Source organism: Choloepus didactylus, chromosome 1 (genome assembly GCF_015220235.1).
Source record: "Choloepus didactylus isolate mChoDid1 chromosome 1, mChoDid1.pri, whole genome shotgun sequence".
NCBI lineage: Eukaryota > Metazoa > Chordata > Mammalia > Pilosa > Megalonychidae > Choloepus > Choloepus didactylus.
In genome coordinates, this window is record NC_051307.1 from 85,210,162 (window position 1) to 85,229,619 (window position 19,458).

The window sequence follows — 19,458 nt, forward strand, 5'->3', positions numbered from 1 at the left end:
TAAAAATGGGCAAAAGACTTCAATAGACATTTTTCCAAAGAGGAAGTACAAATGGCCGAAAAGCACATGAAAAGATGCTCTACACCACTAGCTATTAGGGAAAAGCAAATCAAACCCATGAGATATCATTTCACACCTACTAGAAAGGCTACTAACAAAAAAAACAGAAAACTACAAGTGTTGGACAGGATGTGGAGAAAGAAAAACATTCATTCATTGCTGGTCAGAAGATAAAATGGTGCAGCTGCTGTGTAATACAGTTTGATAGTTCCTAAGGAAGCTAAGTATAGAATCACCATATGATCTGGGAATTCTGCTACTAGGTATATACGCAGAAGAAACAAAAGCAAAGACTCGAACAGATACTTGCACACCGATGTTAACAGCAGCATTATCCACAATTGCCAAAAGATGAAAGCAATTCAAGTGCCCACCAACCAAAGAATGGAAAAACAAAATGTGGTTTGCATACACAAGGGAATATTATTCAGCCACAAAAAGGAATGAAGCTCTGATACATGCAACAACATGGATGAACCTTGAAGATATCATGTTGAGTGAAATAAGTAAGACATAAAAGGAAAAATACTGTATGATCCCAATGATATTAAAAAATTAGAATAAGCAAACTCATAGAGTCAGAATCTAGAATATAAGTTACCAGGGGATGAGGTGAGTATAGGGAATAATGCATTAAGGCTAAAAATGAACAGAGTTTCTATTTGGGACAATGGAAAAGTTTTGGTAGTGACGGTAGAACACTATTGTGAATGTAATTACCAGCACTGAATTATATATTTGAAAGAGGTTAGAAGAGGACATTTAGTGTGTTATCTGTTATTAGAATAACAATTATTTTAAAAACCAGAATAGATCTGTACAACTCAGTGAACAATACTGTAAACAATGGACTATAGTTAATAGTAAAATTATTTAAATGCTCTTTCATGAATTGTAACAAATATATTACACTATTGCAAGGTGTTAATAATAGAGTGGGATATGGGAACTCTGTATTTTATGCATGATTTTCCTGTAAACTTACAACTTCTCTAATTAAAAAAAAACTGATGGGGACCAATAAAGCAACATCTGTAAATCAGATTCACACATTCTTTGCCTGGAAGTTTTTTCTCAATTATTAACTAAAGTTCACCAATACCAATAAAAATCCAACAGATATTTTGCTGACAATATTGTTTGGAATTTGACAAAACTATATGACAAAACATATTTGCTTGGAAGAACAAATATGTGAATATAGTCATAAATTATTTTTAAACAAAACTAATGGAAGAGAATTTGCTCTACTAGATATTAATTAGCACTATAAACTACAATAAAAACAGAATAAAAACCAGAATAGATATTTTTATTCAAACAGGAGTGGAAAGTCCAGAAATAGACTCAACTATGCATAAGAGGGTGGTATATGGAAAAGGTAGTATTTTAAATCAGTGGAGAAATAATACATTTTTTCAATAAATGGCATTGAAATATCTAGCTAACCATTTAAGAATAATATTAGGTTTGATTCCTTTCTCATATCATATACCAAAATAAAATGCAGAAAGATTAAAATGTTAAATGTTTAAAAATACACACATGCATACACAAGCATGCTAAATAAAGAAGTCCTACATACCAGTAAGAAAAAAACACACAGTCCATAGTAAAATGGCAAAAGATGTGAACATGCACTTCATATAAAAAGGATATCCAAATGGTCAATAAGCATCTGTAAACGTGCTCAACATGATGAGCATAAGGGAAATACAAATGAAAACCCCAATGAGATTCATTATACCAGAATACCTAAAAATAAAGGAAAATTTAGAGGAGGGACGGACAAGATGGCAGCATAGAGAGGTGTGGAATTAAGTTAGTCCCCTGGAGCAACTAATAAACAACCAGGAAAAACTAGTAAATAATCTGGAACAACTGCTGGGGGATAAAAATGACTGCCCGCACATTGTACACCAACACGAATTGGGTGGAATGGCTGAGATCACAGCATAAAAACTTTAAGTAAAAACTGCAGAACTGTGCTGGGAGCCCACTCCCAACATAGCAGGTTGAGCTGCAACACCTCACTATGGGAGAAAGTGGCATTCCCAGAGTGAGTGAATATACTACAACCTGGCTCCAACTGGGGTTTTAATTAACAAATGTGGACTGCTGAATACAAGCTACAAACATAGACAAACCCCTAACAGGCAGCAAAGTAGCCTGAGGTCGCTCCAGTGGAAAGGAGGTGGGGCTGATGGGAAAAAAAATTTAATTAAAAAAACAAAAATAAAATACAGAGGCTTTTGGAGATGACTGACATTAGAGAGCCAAAAAATGCCCGTGCCCCAGGAAAGGGAGCCCAGAAGACCAGGTGCACTTTCTGACAATACGTGAAACTGAGTGCCACGGACTGGGTCTAAAAAGGGGCTTTCTTTCACTTTTTGTCTCTCTCAACCCAAGTGGCTCAGCCATTTTCAGTTTGGACCACTCTGACGCAGACAGGGGTAGAGTTAACAGAGTCATAGAGACAAAGGAGTAATTCAAGTGCAGAAGATAACTCCCTAGGGGGTGTATCTTCCCTAAGAGGAAGGAAGTGAGACCCAGCTCTAGGGCCTGCCCTCCCTTCAGAACTCAGACCTCAAGGTCTGGGGGAAAACAGTCAAAACAGAAACAACCCAAAATAAAGGGACCAGACCTCTTTAGACCAGTGGGGAGCAACAGGCTGATAGGCACCACCTGCTGGGAAGTTTACAAAAAGCACAGCAGGGAAGTGAGTGAAATAAGTAAGACATAAAAGGAAAAATACTGTATGATCTCAATGATATTAAAAAATTAGAATAAGCAAACTCATAGAGTCAGAATCTAGAACATAAGTTACCAGGGGATGAGGTGGGTATAGGGAATAGTGAGTTAAGGCTAAAAATGAACAGGGTTTCTATTTGGGACAATGGAAAAGTTTTGGTAGTGATGGTAGAACACCATTGTGAATGTAATTACCAGCACTGAATTAAGTCTATCAATATTCTATGACACCTCCTCAGGAAACTTGACACCGAAAATAGCCCCATTCTGAGACCTGAACCTGCTCTGGTCTGGGAAAATCTGATTGGGGTAACCAAGGAAACCATATGCCTAGACAACAAAAAATGACAAATTACAGCAGGAAAAATGAAGATATGGCCCAGCCAAAGGCATTAACTTACACTTCAATTGAGATACAGTTTCACTTTAATGAGGCAATCAATTAAAGATTTTCAAATAAATATGCCATATCAATTCAAAAACCAAGTCAATAAGTTCAGGGAATATACGGCAAAAGCCATGAAGAATATAAAGAAAACACTGGGAAACATAAGATAGAAATTTAAAGTTTGAAAAAGCAACTGGCAGAATCTATGGAGATGAAAGACACAACACAAGACATAAAAAACACAATGGAGACAAACAACAGCAGATTTCAAGAGGCAGAAGAAAACATTTAGGAAATGGAGAACAAGACACCTGAAATCCTACACACAAAAGAACAGACAGGGAAAAGAATGGAAAAATTTGAGCAATGTCTCAAGGAATTGAATGACAACATGAATCACATGAATGTATGTGACATGGGTGTCCAAGAAAGAGAAGAGAATGGGAAAGGGGCAGAAGCAATAACACAGGAAATAATCAATAAAAATTTCCCATCTCTTATGAAAGACATAAAATTACAGATCCAAGAAGTACAGCATACCCCAAACAGAATAGATCTAAATAGACCTATGCCAAGACACTTAATAATCAGATTATCGAACGTCAAAGACAAAATGAGAATCCTGAAAGCATCAAGAGAAAAGTGATCCATCACATATAAGGGAAGCTTGATAAGACTATGTGAGGACTTCTTAGCAGAAACGATGGAGGCCAGAAGGAAGTGGTGTGATATGCTTAAGATACTGAAAGAGAAAAACTGCCAACCAAGAATCCTATATCCGGCAAAACTGCCCTTTGAATATGAGGGAGAGTTTAAAATATTCTCTGACAGACAATGAGAATTGTGAACAAGATACCTGCTCTACAGGAAATACTAAAGGGAGCACTACAGATAGTTAGGAAAAGACAGGAGTGAGAGGTTTGGAACACAATTTTGGATGATGGTAGCACAACAATGTAAGTACACTGAACAAAGATGACTGTGAGTATGATTGAAAGAGGAAGGTTAGGAGCATGTGGGACACCAGAAGGAAAGACGAAAGATAAACACTGGGACTGCATAACTCAGTGAAATCTAGAGTGCTCAACAATTGTGATAAAATGTACAAATGTGACATGAACAACTTAGATTGACCAGAGAAGAATAGAAGACCTCAACAAACCAATCACAAGCAAAGAGATCCAAACAGTCATCAAAAAAAGCTTCCCAAAAATAAATGCCCAGGGCCAGATGGCTTCACAGGGGAATTCTACCAAACTTTCCTAAAAGAAATGATACCAATCTTACTTAAATTCTTTCAAAACATTGAAGAAAATGGAACATTACTTAACTCATTTTATGAAGCTAACATCACTCTAATGCCAAAACCAGGTAAAGATGCTACAAGAAAGGAAAACTACAGACCAATCTCCTTCATGAATATATACGCAAAAATTCTCAACAAAATACTTGCAAATCAAATCCAAAGACTCATTAAAAAAGTCATACACCACGACCAAGTGGGGTTCATTCCATGCATGCAAAAATGGTTCAACATAAGGAAATCAATCAATGTAATACAACACATTAACAAATCAAAAGGGAAAAATCAAATGGTCATCTCAATAGATGCTGAAAAAGCATTCAACAAAATCCAGCATCCTTTTTTGAAAAAACACTTCAAAAGGTTTTGTAAAGGTTGAAGTAAATTACCTCAATATGATAAAGGGCATATATGAAAAACCCACAACCAGCATGGTACTGAACAGCAAGAGACTGAAAGCCTTCCCTCTAAGATCAGGAATGAGACAAGGATGCCCGCTGTCACCACTGTTATTCAACATTGTGCTAGAAGTGCTAGCCAGAACAATCCAGCAAGACAAAGAAATAAAAGGCATCCAAATTTGGAAAGGAAAAAGTAAAACTGTCATTATTTGCAGATGATATGATCTTATATATGGAAAACCCTGAGAAATCAATGACACAGCTACTTGAGCTAATAAACAAATTTAGCAAAGTAGTGGGATACAAGATTAGTGCACATAAGTCAGTAATGTTCCTATACACTAGAAATTACCTAATTGAAGAGACACTCAAAAAAGAGTCCGTTCTCAATAGCAACTAAAAAAATCAAGTACCTAGGAATAAATTTAACCAAGAATGTAAAAGACCTATACATAGAAAACTACATAACTTTACTAAAAGAAATAGAAGGGGACCTAAAAATTTGAAAAATATTCCTTGTTCATGGATAGGAAAGCTAAATGTCATTAAGATGTCAATTCTACCCAAACTCATCTACAGATTCAATGCAATTCCTATCAAAATTCCAACAACCTACTTTGCAGATTTGGAAAAGCTAGTCATCAAATTTATTTGGAAGGGGAAGATGCCTCAAATTGCTAAAAAACATTCTAAAAAAGAAAAACGAAGCCAGAGGACTTACACTCCCTAACTTTGAAGCTTATTACAAAGCCACAGTAGTCAAAACAGCATGGTACTGGCACAAAGATAGACATATTGATCAATGGAATCAAATTGAAAATTCAGAGATAAACCCCCAGATCTATGGTCAGCTGATCCTTGATAAGGACCCCAAAACCACTGAACTGGGACATAGCAGTCTATTCAACAGATAGGCTGGGAGAGCTGGATATCCATATCCAAAGGAATGAAAGAGGACCCCTACCTTAACACCTTACACAAAAATTAACTCAAAATGAATTAAAGACCTCAATGTAAGAGACAGTACCATAAAACTCCTAGAAGATAATGTAGGGAAACATCTTCAAGACCTTGTATTAGGAGGTCACTTCCTAGAATTTACACCGAAAGCACAAGGAACAAAAGAAAAATTAGATAAATGGGAACTCCTCAAATTTAAAAGCTTCTATACCTCAAAGGAATTTGTTAAAAAAGGTGAAGAGGTAGCCAAGTCAATGGGAAAAAAATATTTGGAAACCATGTATCTGACAAAAGACTGTATCTTGCATATATAAAGAAATCCTACAACTCAATGACATTAGTTCCAACAGCCCTCTGAAGAGGAAATATAAATGGCCAAAAAACACATGAAAAAAATGTTCCACTTCACTAGCTATTAGGGAGATGCAAATTAAGACCACAAGGAGATATCATCTCACACCAATTAGATTGGCTGCCATTACACAAACAGGAAACTACAAATGCTGGAGAAAATGTGGAGAAATTGGAACTCTTATTCATTGTTGGTGGGTCTGTATAATGGTACAGTCACTCTGGAAGACAGTCTGGCAGTTCCTTAGAAAACTAGACACAGATATGTACCCTTTAATCCAGCAATTGCACTTCTCAGTATATACCCGGAAGATCTGAAAGCAGTGACATGAACAGATATCTGCACGCCAATGTTCATAGCAGCAATATTCACAATTGCCAAGAGATAGAAACAACCCAAATGTCCTTCAACAGATGAGTGGATAAACAAAATGTGGGACATAACACATGATGGAATACTACATGGTAGTAAGAAGGAACGATGACATGAAACATATGGCAACATGGGTGAAACTTGAAGACAGAATGCTGAACAAAACAAGCCAGGCACAAAAAGAGAAATACTGTATGTAGTTACCAGTAATGTGAACACTGTGAAAAATGTAAAATAAATGTTTTATATTGTAGAATGTAGGGGACCTAGCAATAGACAGCAAATAGTGAAGGGGGAATGATAATCTAATAAGAACAGATAAGTTATGGAGGGTAAACTTAATGTTATGGGTTTTCAGGAATGACTATGGTTTGTCAATTTTTGGGAGGTATGGTAGGAACAAGTTTGCAGCAATGTAGTTACTTTAGGTTGTTTGTTTTTCTTATTCTTTTGTTGGGTTATAGTCTATTTTGGGGGGTAGGGCAGGAACATGTAGGAAACAATGTAATTATTTTAGGTTATTTGTTGTTTCTAATTCCTTTGTTTTGGTTTTGTTTGAAATGTTTTTTATTGTTTTTTAATTTTTTGATAAAGTTAAAGAAAATGAATGTCAAAAAAGCAGATGAACAATGGGGAGGGGGGATGGAATGTTTTGGATGTTCTTTTTTACCCTAATTTTTATTTTATTTTTTGGAGTAATGAAAATGTTCAAAGATTGATTGTGGTGATCAATGCACAACTATATGACGATACTGTGAACAGCTCATTGTGCACTTTGATGGATTATATGTTATGTGAATATATCTCAATAAAATTGCATTTAAAAAACAAAAAGAGACAGTAACAAGTTTTCCTTGGGGGAAGAAGAGCCTGCATGACATTTTTTTTTTTTAATCTTCATTTTATTGAGATATATTCACATACCACGCAGTCATACAAAACAAATTGTACATTCGATTGTTCACAGTACCATTACATAGTTGTACATTCATCACCTAAATCAATCCCTGACACCTTCATTAACACACACACAAAAATAACAAGAATAATAATTAAAGTGAAAAAGAGCAATTAAAGTAAAAAAGAACACTGGGTACCTTTGTCTGTTTGTTTGTCTGTTTGTTTCCTTCCCCTATTTTTCTACTCATCCATCCATAAACTAAACAAAGGGGAGTGTGGTCCTTATGGCTTTCCCAATCCCACTGTCACCCCTCATAAGCTACATTTTTATACAATTGTCTTCAAGATTCATGGGTTCTGGGTTGTAGTTTGATAGTTTCAAGTATCCACCACCAGCTATCCCAATTCATTAGAACCTAAAAAGGGTTGTCTAAATTGTGCGTAAGAGTGCCCACCAGAGTGAACTCTCGGCTCCTTTTGGAATCTCTCTGCCACTGAAGCTTATTTCATTTCCTTTCACATCCCCCTTTTGGTCAAGAAGATGTTCTCTGTCCCACGATGCCAGGTCTACATTCCTCCCCGGGAGTCACAGTCCACGTTGCCAGGGAGATTCAATCCCCTGGGTGTCTGATCCCACATAGTGGGGAGGGCAGTGATTTCACCTTTCAAGCTGGCTTAGCTAGAGAGAGAGAGCCACATCTGAGCAACAAAGAGGCATTCGGGAGGAGGCTCTTAGGCACAATTATAGGGAGGCCTATCCTCTCCTTTGCAGCAACAGTCTTCCCAAGGGTAAATCCTGTGGTAGAGGGCTCAACCCATCAAACCACCAGTCCCCTATGTGCATGACATTTTAACAGTTGGGGACTCTGAAGAAGCTTCAGGGTCTTAGTATCCTAAAAGGAAAAGGGGAAATGAGAACGGAAAAATGGAAGGGAAAGGTCATTTAAAAGATATGCTACATACCACACTAATGCAAAATGTTAATAATGGGAAGAACTGTGTGTATATGTATGGGGGTGGTATATGAGAACTCTGTACTTTCTGCAAGATTTTTCTTTAAACCTATACCTGTGCTAATAAAAAATTACATGTACACATAATAAAAAATGTACAAATATGTTTTTACATGAGGGAGAACAAACGAATGTCAGCCTTGCAAGATGTTTAAAATGGGGTGGTATTGAGGAAAAAAAATACAATCAATGCAAACTAGAGACTAGTTAACAGAAACATGGTATTATGTTTCCTTTAATGTAACAAAGGCAATATACCAAAGCTAAATGCCTATAAGAGGGGGATATAAGGGAGGGTTATGGGACTCTTGGCATTGGTGATGTTGTCTGACGCTTTTATTGCACTTTAGTTTAATTCTATCTTTCCTTTGACTACTTTTTAGCTATCTTTTTTTTTTCTTTCTTTCTTTTTCTTTTGTCTCTCTACCTTCTTTGACTCTTCCTCCTTCTTTGTGGAAGAAATGGAGATGACCTTGTATAGATAGTGGTGATGGTGATGAATACATAAATACGTGATTATACAGGGAACCATCGGTTATTTACTTAGGATGGAATGTATGGTGTGTGAAAAAAACTGTCTTTAAAAAAAAACGGGTTGATGAAGAAACCTTGAGGGCACTATATTGAGTGAAATAAGTCAGGCACAGAAGGACAAGTGTTGTATGGTCTCACTAATATGAACTAATCATAATATGTAAACTCATAGACATGAAATATAGGTTACCAGGATATAAAATGAGGCTAAAGAATGGGGAGTGGTTGATTATTACAAGCAGAATGTTTAACTAGGTTGAACTTAAGCATTTGGAAATGGACAGAGGTGACAGTAGCATGTTATTGTGAGAATAACTAGAATGCCAATGGTGTGTAATGTGGTAGAAAGGGGAAGCTTCGAGTCACATATGTCACCAGAAGGAAAGCTGGCGGTTAAAATATGGAAATGTATAAAACAGTGAATCTTGTGGTGCATAATGTCCATGATTATCTGTACAAATATAAGAAATCTCTTTCATGAATTAGAACACATGTATGACATTATAGCTAGAAGTTAATAATAGAGGGGTATATAGGGAAAAAATATACCTACTACAAACTATGTACTACAGTTAGTAGTATTTTAACATTCTTTCATCAACAGTAACAAATGTAATACACCAATACTATGAGTCAATAAAGGAGAGGGCTGGTTAGGGGTATGGGAGGATTTGAGGTTTCTTTTTCCTTTTTATTTCTTTTCTGGAGTAATGAAAATGTAAAAATTGAAAAAAAAATTTAATTGTGGTGATGGATGCACAGCTGTGTGAGGGTACCATGGGCAACTGATTGTGCACTTTGGATGGCCATATGGTATGTGAACAATCTCAATAAAATTGAATTTAAGAAATATATATAAAGAGCAACTTGAACTCATACATTGTTGGTGGGTATGTAAATTGGTACAACCATTTTGAAAAACAAACCAGGAAACTTATTTATGACTTATAAAGAATTAAAATTTTAATACATGAGACGCTCTTATGAATCAATAAATAAAAGTCAAAGGAATTGTACAAAATAGGAATTTTTACAAAAAGATAGAAATGGCCAAAACATATAAAAAGGAATACAAATTAAAACAACTATTTTTCACTTATAAGATAGGCAAAAACGAAAACTATACACACAGTTGGTGTTGGTGTGGGTAAACAGTATATCTCATACGTAACTGGTAGAGCTATAGATTGGTTCAACCTTTCTGGAAGGTATTTTTAAATACAGTACTTTCAAAAGACAAGTGAGCATATTACTTTGGCCAAGCAATTCCACAACCAAAACTTTATCTTAAGGAAAAAATATGACAAGCTTGCCAAAATGTTTGCATTATTAAAAGCAACAAAATAAATCCAAAAATAATTACATATCAATTTAAAAATACCTGCTCTTTTTGAAGCACATATGAACTAATTACATATGTTATCTCATTTAGTTGTCACAAAAACTCTGAGAGTTATTATAGTAATCTCATTTTTCATCTGCAAATGAAAATTTGCAGGTTCAGAGAAATAGATTTGCCCAAGCAGAACAATCTAGTAAGTGGCAGATACAGGATTATAAGAAACTTTGTCTGACTCCAAAGCCAGTGTTCTTTAACTTAGATTAAATTTATTGACAAAGAAAAATATTTATACTATAGTATTAGGTGAACATACAGTTATACAGTATGATTTCATTTTTAAAATATTCTCATATCTATAGATATAGACATATGGGGGAAATTCTAGGATTTACATCCAAATATTAATAAAGGTTTATCCCTCGGGAGTTTGCAGCAATTTTTTTTTTTTTTTAATGCTTGCTTGCTTTTTTTTTTTTTTTTTTTTTACTTTTCTACACGGATTACATCTAACTAATGACATGGGGGAAAATCTACATGACCAATGCCTCTTTCAAGGTGTGAATCACAGCCTATTTTATTCTAAACATAGCTCCCCTTTCCCCATTTAAAAATAAATAAATATCCAACAAACACTTCTTGAGCACCTCCTATGTTCTAGGTACTGTCTTAGGTGCTAAACCATAGGTATAATTACACAAATGATTTTACCTAAGTGGACCTAGATTCCCTTTCTGCTCCTAAGTTTGACGCCAAGGTTATGGAGTCTCCTTTTCACACCTTCATCATGACTATTTGCAATTGGATTTTAAGTCTCATCTCTAACTGCTAAATGCAAATAAACCCCTATTAAAGGAATATCTGGCATTATACTACAAATCATTGGCCTTTCTCAATGATGATTTTAGGCTTTGGAGAGTCAAAGTAAAATGTATCATCATAACCTCCTCCTAAAAGTACAGGGCCCGCTGCCCCTAAGGTGAATTCTTAAGCTCTATTTCAAGAAGGCGGGCCACATCTCAAAACCTGGACCCCACCTGCCACTACCAAGTGCCAGCTCTCCACTTGTTATATATTCCTTCTGGTGTCTTTTCAACTCTTGGTTTGGCCTTCTATTCCTAACCCTGCCTTCTGCTATAAGACCACTAGATGGTGTGATTTTAGAACCCATTCTCACTGGATCATCTGTCTAACCCAGCAGGAAAACATCCCTTCAGGACCACACCATTTGTCCCTTGAAATAGGGGGAAAGATGCTCTTGCAGAAATGAAATGCTAAGGGGTGGGCGGAGGGAACATAAAAATCCTCAGTCCTCTTACTGTAAGGAAAGATCCATATGACTTTGGATAACATGAGTGATAAGGGGACTAAACTGTCTGGTGCCACTGAAAACAGCACTGGCACTATTTGTAAAGACGGATCTAAATAATTTTTTAAAATAACTTTTTAAAAAGAATACATACTTGGGCTGTCACCACAATACCAATGAGAGTCTAAACAAGAATAACGTTTATCAGGACCACTTACTAGCACAGTGCACACCGCTGGGAACCTCTGCAAAAACCAAGTAGGATAAGGCTCTGAAGCATCAATTCATGAGTCCCCTCCACCTAGTGGTGAAGCTATGGTGGAGAAGCCGTCGTTTGCCAGCATGTGGGAATCACCTCTTCTAAAGAATCACCCCTTCTCAGTTGTCTGCCAGCGCCCTCACATTAACACTGCCTTGTTAGCCGATTGCCGCCCTCCAGGTGGGTCCGGAGGCCTGGGCTGCTCGGAGAGCCCCAAGCAGGTTTTTCCGGGGCGAGCAGCAGCCAAGCACTGAGCAGAAGCCACAGCCGGAAGGAAGCGCGTCTGGCCGGAAGAACCCGGTGCGCTGAGGCGAGAACAAAGCCTACAGAAAACGACGTCATCGGCCCCTGGACCCAGCTTCGACACCACAGCGCATGGCAACCTAGACCAGCCAGGGAGGAGCCAGAAAATGGAGGAGCTCTCAGAAGCTCCTACTGAATCCTTGGAACCTGAAAGCACTGCTGAGCATCCAACGGCCAGCCATTATGAAGACCAGGATGAAGTAAACTGGAGGAACCCGGCTGAAGGGGAGGCAAATGATCAGACTGAACACAGAATAACTGCCAAGGCTGCCTACAGAATGTCTGATGAGGTTGAACCCAAAATATTTGGCCAAGCTGATCACAAAGTACCTGAACAGATTGGGATCAGAACATCTAGTCAGGCTGACCACAGAGCATCCAACCTTCCTGACATTGCTGACCATAGAGCATTTCATCAGGCTGACAACAGGGCATCTAGCCAAGCTGATCATGTAGCGTCAGAACAAACTGATGGCAGATGGTCTGTTCCTTCTAAGCAAAGACGTTCTGAAAAGACTGATCAAGGATTGTCTGTCCCATCTGACCTAAGACTTTCTGAACAGATTGGTAACAAAGTCTCTGACTCTGCGGAACAAAAACCCTCTGAACAGATTCACCGCAGACCATCTGTCTCATCTGACCCAAGACCTTCTGAAGAGATTGACCGCAGACTGTCTGTTTCATCTGACCGAAGACCTTCTGAAGAGATTGACCGCAGACTGTCTGATCAGACTGATCACAGAGCATCTGTACAGACTCACCGCAAAGTGTATGACCAAGCTAGTGGCCTAGATAAACATGAGGCTGAGAGTGATGCTGACCACCTCACAGATGACTATGATGACTATGGTGAATCTGACCAGATTAAGAACAGAACAGATGGCAGGGTTGAAGACACAGAAGACTACCTGCCTGACTATGGAATACCTGGCCTGTTTGACTACAAAACTTCTACCCAATTTGACTCCCTCAAGGTAGACGAAATGGCTGACTACAGAGTACAACCCTGCAAATTTGAGGATAGCCAAACAGACGTCAAAAATTCAAAGGCTTTAGTTGAAGAAACTGAAACTGAAGGTGAAAGTGTGAACTTTATCCCAGCCTACCAGCTAGCTGACGTGAGATTCACCAGTTATTACACAGCAAAACACCGAGCCTATTCCCAAAGATTACCCTCCATCTCATCCAAATTGGACTATCTGATCAGTCCAGAAACAGCTCAAGCTATAGAAACCAAATTTGTAGGTTAAGGGGCATTTTGATACCCACCTGGGAGGTTGGGGGTCAGACACAGGTCTGTGATGAGGGTGGGGGAAGGTAGGGAGACATGTTGGATCAAAGAGGAAGAATAAATCCCCCATATTATGGCATATGTGACCCATAAGTTTCAGGAAGGGCAAGAAATAGAGTTATGTTGCTTTCTCTACTTCCTTAATCCTATTCAGGGAGGATCAATGAACCAGAATTCAGGATACTTGGGTTTCAGGTCCTGGCTCTGCTGCTAATTCTGTCACACAGATATTTCGCCCTCTCTGGGCTTCTACCAAGGGAAAGGAATTTGGGTAGATTTGAGATCCCTATTAAGGGAAAGAGATTTGGAATAGATTGGAGATTCCTAAGATGCCTCCCAGGATTTGAATTGAATTATATTGCCTGGAGAATCAGTGGGACTCATAAAAATATGTGTCTCTTCTCAACTCCTGGTTTTCAGATCCCACCAACACCAGATTCCATTAATAACAACAATGAAAATTCCTGGGCTTTTAGATTTATAAAAGACTTTTTGGGGGTGTTTCAATTTCAGGATAGTATTTCACAATCTGAGCAAGAAAAGATTTCTCACATAAGCAACCAAACTTCTAAGAAGAAGTTCCCTCCTATAGTATATGAAGATCCTTATCAGGTTTCACTCCAATACATGGAGAAACACAACATTCTGCAGATATTCCAGGTAAACCTCTTAAGTCCTCTCTTTAATTGTGACTTTTACTGTACTTATTTAAAAGACAAACTCTGATCTAGCTTTCAAGAGGTTCAAGAAACGTCCTTTTTACTAAAATGGATATGATCTAATTGGGAAGTCAGTAAGTGCATTAAGACGTATTAACCAAAGATGGTAAATGATAAACACCAAATGAATGGCATTTACCATGATATGAAGCCCTTCAGACAGATCAGAGTTCAGGTAGACTGGTTGATAGGGAAGAACTTGGCCAAGGGTTAAAGCTTGCCAGACTAGGAAGGAAGGACAATCTACTAGTAATTGAAAAGGAGAGGAAAAGGCTTTCCAGAGAGGTATAACACTTTCAAAGAGATGACTAATCTCATGACTAAGAATCTACATTTTTTAGAGGGGAAAAAAGAGTTAAAAGTTGCCTCTAATTCTCAAAATTACAAATCTCATTGACTTCAGGATGTGCTGTTGAAACCAACTTTAAAGTTTGACATTCTTTAGCCATTATGGAATTACAGCACTGGATTGTCATGTATACAATATTTTTTTGGTGTTTGCATTACTTTTATTTTTGTTTGCTTATGTTTATTTTTACATCAGTGTTACTGTATAGCAATGCATATGTACATATATAATAACATATGTGCATGAAGTAACTTTGTGGTTAGAAAGGTATAAAATAATAATGACCACCTCAAATGAAAACACTTACACTGGAAACACTTCAATTTAAAGAAAGGTATAGAGGAAAAAGCAAAAATTTTGCAATCTCGAAGTCCAAGGTGCAAATCCTAACTTTGCCACTTACTACCATTGTGATTGGAAAAAATTCCTTAACGTTTTTGAATCTCAGTTTCCTCATATAAAATGGGGATAAGTATTCCTACATCATTAATTCTGCACTATCTATGCCTTTCTTTCTTAAAATGTAGTTTTGTTGGAGAGTGCTAATGAATGAGTTTTCTGGCTATAATCAAAGAAATTACTAATTATTTAAAAGGTGAAAGCTGTTGAAGAGAGTAGGATTTTGATCATTCTATAATTTTTTTCATCAGTCATGCAACATTATTATAAGAAAAATTAATTATCAAATATGTGTTCAATAGAAATATGTTAAATACATAAGTGTCTATTCAATAAACAGACCTGAACAATCTATACCTCAAATTTTCAGCATTGTTATTCCCTGCAATTTATTCCTAAAATTTGCCCTATTGTATTCCCTGCAAATGAGAATCATGCATACTTTATTATAATTTGGGGGTTACTCAACAACAAAAATAAAGTGTGGAAGTGAATCTCTAAAGTTTTATATGTACCTTCTCGTTTATTCTTACCAACAATGAAGACCATTTTCACCTTTTAAAATCAACTACCTCAAAAGAAAGCGTCTATGTAAAATCATCATCAATTTTTAAATTTTATCCAAAAGACTTTTCCTTGACTATTCTTCAAAGCAAACAATTTATTGATTTCTTAGTCTAGCAAGATCGAAAATCTCAAAACAGACTTTCTTTAAAAGTATTCTTTCATTAGCTCTTTGATCTTGGAAAGTAGTTAAAATATCCATTGCTATTCATTACTAAATTCTTTATTCTTCCAAATATTACCTTAATTTGCCTAATTTTATCAGTGTAGGAAAGTAATTTATCACGTTTTAGAGACACATGAATTTCACTCTATGGTACATGTTAGGCTAAGTACAAAAGATTACATCAGATATAATCTGACCACGTAACTTTAGCTCAGAACCAAAATGTGATGCTTTATGCTTTCTCTCAGCAGATCACTGAAAATTTAGTCTATGAAAAGCCAGAGGACCCCCTGCATTTTATGCTCTGCCAGGTATGGAATAAGGGGGTGGGGGTGGGGGAAACATTTTTGCTCTTTTTATTGTAAAATACAACCCACAAACAGGAAAATGTAAAATAGAAAAAATGTACAACTCAGCTAATTATCATGAAGTGAACATACCTGTAACTGCCATTCAGGTTTAAACAGAACATTGCCAGGCATCCCAGAAGCTCCCCCTCTTTTTCCTCCCAGTTATTCAGCCCCAAAAAGGGATCATTATTCTGACTTTTATGTTAATGACTTCCTCATTTTTCTTTACAAACCTAATCATGAATCTTGAAACAGCTTTGTTTAGACTTGTCAGATTTTTGAACTTAATATAAAGGGAACCATGAAGTATGTAATTTTTTTGTATCTAATGTCTTGTGCTCTAAATTATGTCTGTGAAATTCAGCCATGCTTTGTATGTGGCTGTAGTTCACTCATTTTCATTGCCATATAGTATTCATTGTGTGAAATACCACAATTTACCCATTCTATTGGATGGACATTTGGGTTTTTTCCAACTCAAAATTATTATTAAAAATTCTTCTATGAACCTTCTTGTACATGTCTCATGGTGCACATATAGACTCATTTCTCTTGAGTACATTCCTAGGAGAGGAATTGCTGGATCATAGGGTATTCATTTGCTCAGCTTTAGTAGATTATTTCAAACAGTTTCCCAAAGTGATTTACCAGTTTACACTCCCACCAGCAGTATGTAAGAGTTCCAGTTGCTCTACATCCTTACTTACGCTTAGTTTTATCTTTTTAACATCGGCCATTTTGATGGGTGAGTAGTAATGTATCATTGCAGTTTCAATTTACTATTTCCTGTTTACTAAGGCAATTGCATAACTTTTCATTTGCTTATTGGTCATTTGGAAATGCTTGTTTTTCTATTGTATTGTTTCTGTTTTTCTTAACTCATTTGTAAGGGTTTTCTGTGCATTCTGCATATGAGCTCTTGATTCATTGTCACAGATATCCTCTCCCACTCTGTCTTCCCTTTTTATCTCTTAAAAATATCTTCTGATGAACAGAAATTCTTAATTTTAATATAGTCAAATTTAAGTCTTTTTCTTTATGATTAGTACTTTTGGTGTCTTATAGCACACACAATAAACTGCATCCATTTAAAGTGTACAATTAGTTGAATTTTAAAGTTAAATATACCTACAAAAACACCACAATGAAGATACAGAACATTTTCAGAATTCCAAAAGATCCCTTTTGCACTTACAATCTGTCTTAGTTTGCCAGAGCTGCTATCACAAATACCACACAATGAGTTGGTTTAAACAATTTATTGGATCATCATTTTAAGTCCAGGAAAAGTCCAAAATCTAGATATCATCAAGGCTTGCTTTCTCCCCCAAAGACTATAACATTCTGATGCTGTTTGCAGGCAATGCTTTGGGGTTCCTTGGCTTTCCTGTCACAAGACAATGTTCCCTCCTTTCTCTTCCAGGTGTTCACTGACTTCCTGCTTCTCCCTGTGGCCTTCTCTGACCCTGGTTTCTGGTTTCTTCATTTTATAAAGCCCCCAATAATCCACAATCCACATTAAGTCCCACCCTGCTTCAGTTGGCCACACCTTAACTAAAAATAATGCCTTGGAAAGGTCCTGTTTACATTGGGTTCATACCGTCAGGGATGCAGATTAAGATTAAGAACATATCTAAATTGGGATACATAATTCAGTCTACCACATGGCTCATCCTTCCCTCTACCCCAGCCACACGCAATAATTGTTCTGCTTTTGTCATTATAGATTATTTAGATGTAATCATACAGTTGTGCTCTTTCATCTAATTTCTTTCACTGAGGATAATGAATTTAAAACTCATTCATTCATCCTCCTGAATGCCTCTTTGTTGCTCAGATGTGGCCCTCTCTCTCTGGCTAAGCCAACTTGAAAGGTGAAATCACTGCCCTCCCCCCTACGTGGGATCAGACACCCAGGGGAGTGAATCTCCCTGGCAACGTGGAATATGACTCCCGGGGAGGAATGTAGACCCGGCATCGTGGGACGGAGAACATCTTCTTGACCAAAAGGGGGATGTGAAAGGAAATGAAATAAGCTTCAGTGGCAGAGAGATTCCAAAACGAGCCGAGAGGTCACTCTGGTGGGCACTCTTACACACACTTTAGACAACCCTTTTTAGGCTCTAAAGAATTGGGGTAGCTGGTGGTGGATACCTGAAACTATCAAACTACAACCCAGAACCCATGAATCTCGAAGACAGATGTATAAAAATGTAGCTTATGAGGGGTGACAATGGGATTGGGAAAGCCATAAGGACCACACTCCACTTTGTCTAGTTTATGGATGGATGAGTAGAAAAATAAGGGAAGGAAACAAACAGACAAAGGTACCCAGTGTTCTTTTTTACTTCAATTGCTCTTTTTCACTCTAATTATTATTCTTGTTATTTTTGTGTGTGTGCTAATGAAGGTGTCAGGGATTGATTTAGGTGATGAATGTACAACTATGTAATGGTACTGTAAACAATCGAAAGTACGATTTGTTTTGTATGACTGCGTGGTATGTGAATATATCTCAATAAAATGATTAAAAAAAAAAAACTCATTCATGTTATGTCATGTATCAGTAGTTCATTCCTATTTACTGATGGGTAGTATTTCATTGTATAGATATTTTATATTTTGTTTCTCCACTTATTTGTTGATGGAAATTTGGGTTGTGTCCAATGTTTGGTTACTGTGTTTAATGCTGCTATAAACATTTGTGTACAAGTCTTTGTATGGACATATTTTTTAATTTATCTCGGATAAATAACTAAGAGTGGAATGGTTGGGTAATATCTTTGTGTATGCTTAAATTTTTAATTTACTGCCAAATAGTTTTCCACTTTACATTCTTACCAGCAGTATATGAGAGTTTCAGTTGTTCCACATCTTTGCCAGCACTTGATTTGTTGATCTTTTTAATTTTAGCCACTCTAGTGGGTATATAGTAGTATCTCATTGTGATTTCAATTTGTATTTCCATGATGAATCGAGATGTTGAATATATTTTCATGAGCTTTGTGGGGGACTGAATCATGTTCCCTATAAAAGGTATGTTCAGGTCCCAATCCCTGGTCCTGTGAGTGTGAATCCATTTAAAAATAGGACCTTAAAAGATGTTAAGGTGTGTCCAAACTGAATGAGGGTGGGCCTTAATTCAATATGGCTGAAGTCCTTATGAGCAAAGGATATTGGACATGGAAGAAGCAGTCAAGGAGAAGGAAGAAGCTAGAAGTCAATGGAACCGAAAAGAGAAAGGAAAAGACACTCCCATGTGCATTGTCATGTGACAGAAAAACCAAGGACCAGCAGCCAGCCCTGGAATGCCACAGTCTTCACAGAGAAAACATCACCTTGCTGACACTCCAATTTTGGATTTCTCCTAGTCTCA

General features: G+C 37.0%; 1 protein-coding gene and 1 pseudogene across 1 annotated transcript in view; one reads left to right on the top strand and one right to left on the bottom strand.

Annotated features, from left to right (window-relative positions):
• LOC119517834 overlaps positions 1-12,283 on the bottom strand; it is a 33,147-nt pseudogene extending 20,864 nt beyond the window's left edge.
• A 68-nt stretch (positions 12,284-12,351) lies between these two features.
• The window catches only part of TEX55 (testis expressed 55), a 34,900-nt gene continuing 27,793 nt past the window's right edge, over positions 12,352-19,458 (top strand). The window contains exons 1-3 of the mRNA XM_037815017.1: positions 12,352-13,485; positions 14,049-14,195; positions 15,984-16,043. Coding sequence (XP_037670945.1) covers positions 12,352-13,485; positions 14,049-14,195; positions 15,984-16,043 — 1,341 coding nt within the window. The remainder of the gene's footprint in view (positions 13,486-14,048; positions 14,196-15,983; positions 16,044-19,458) is intronic.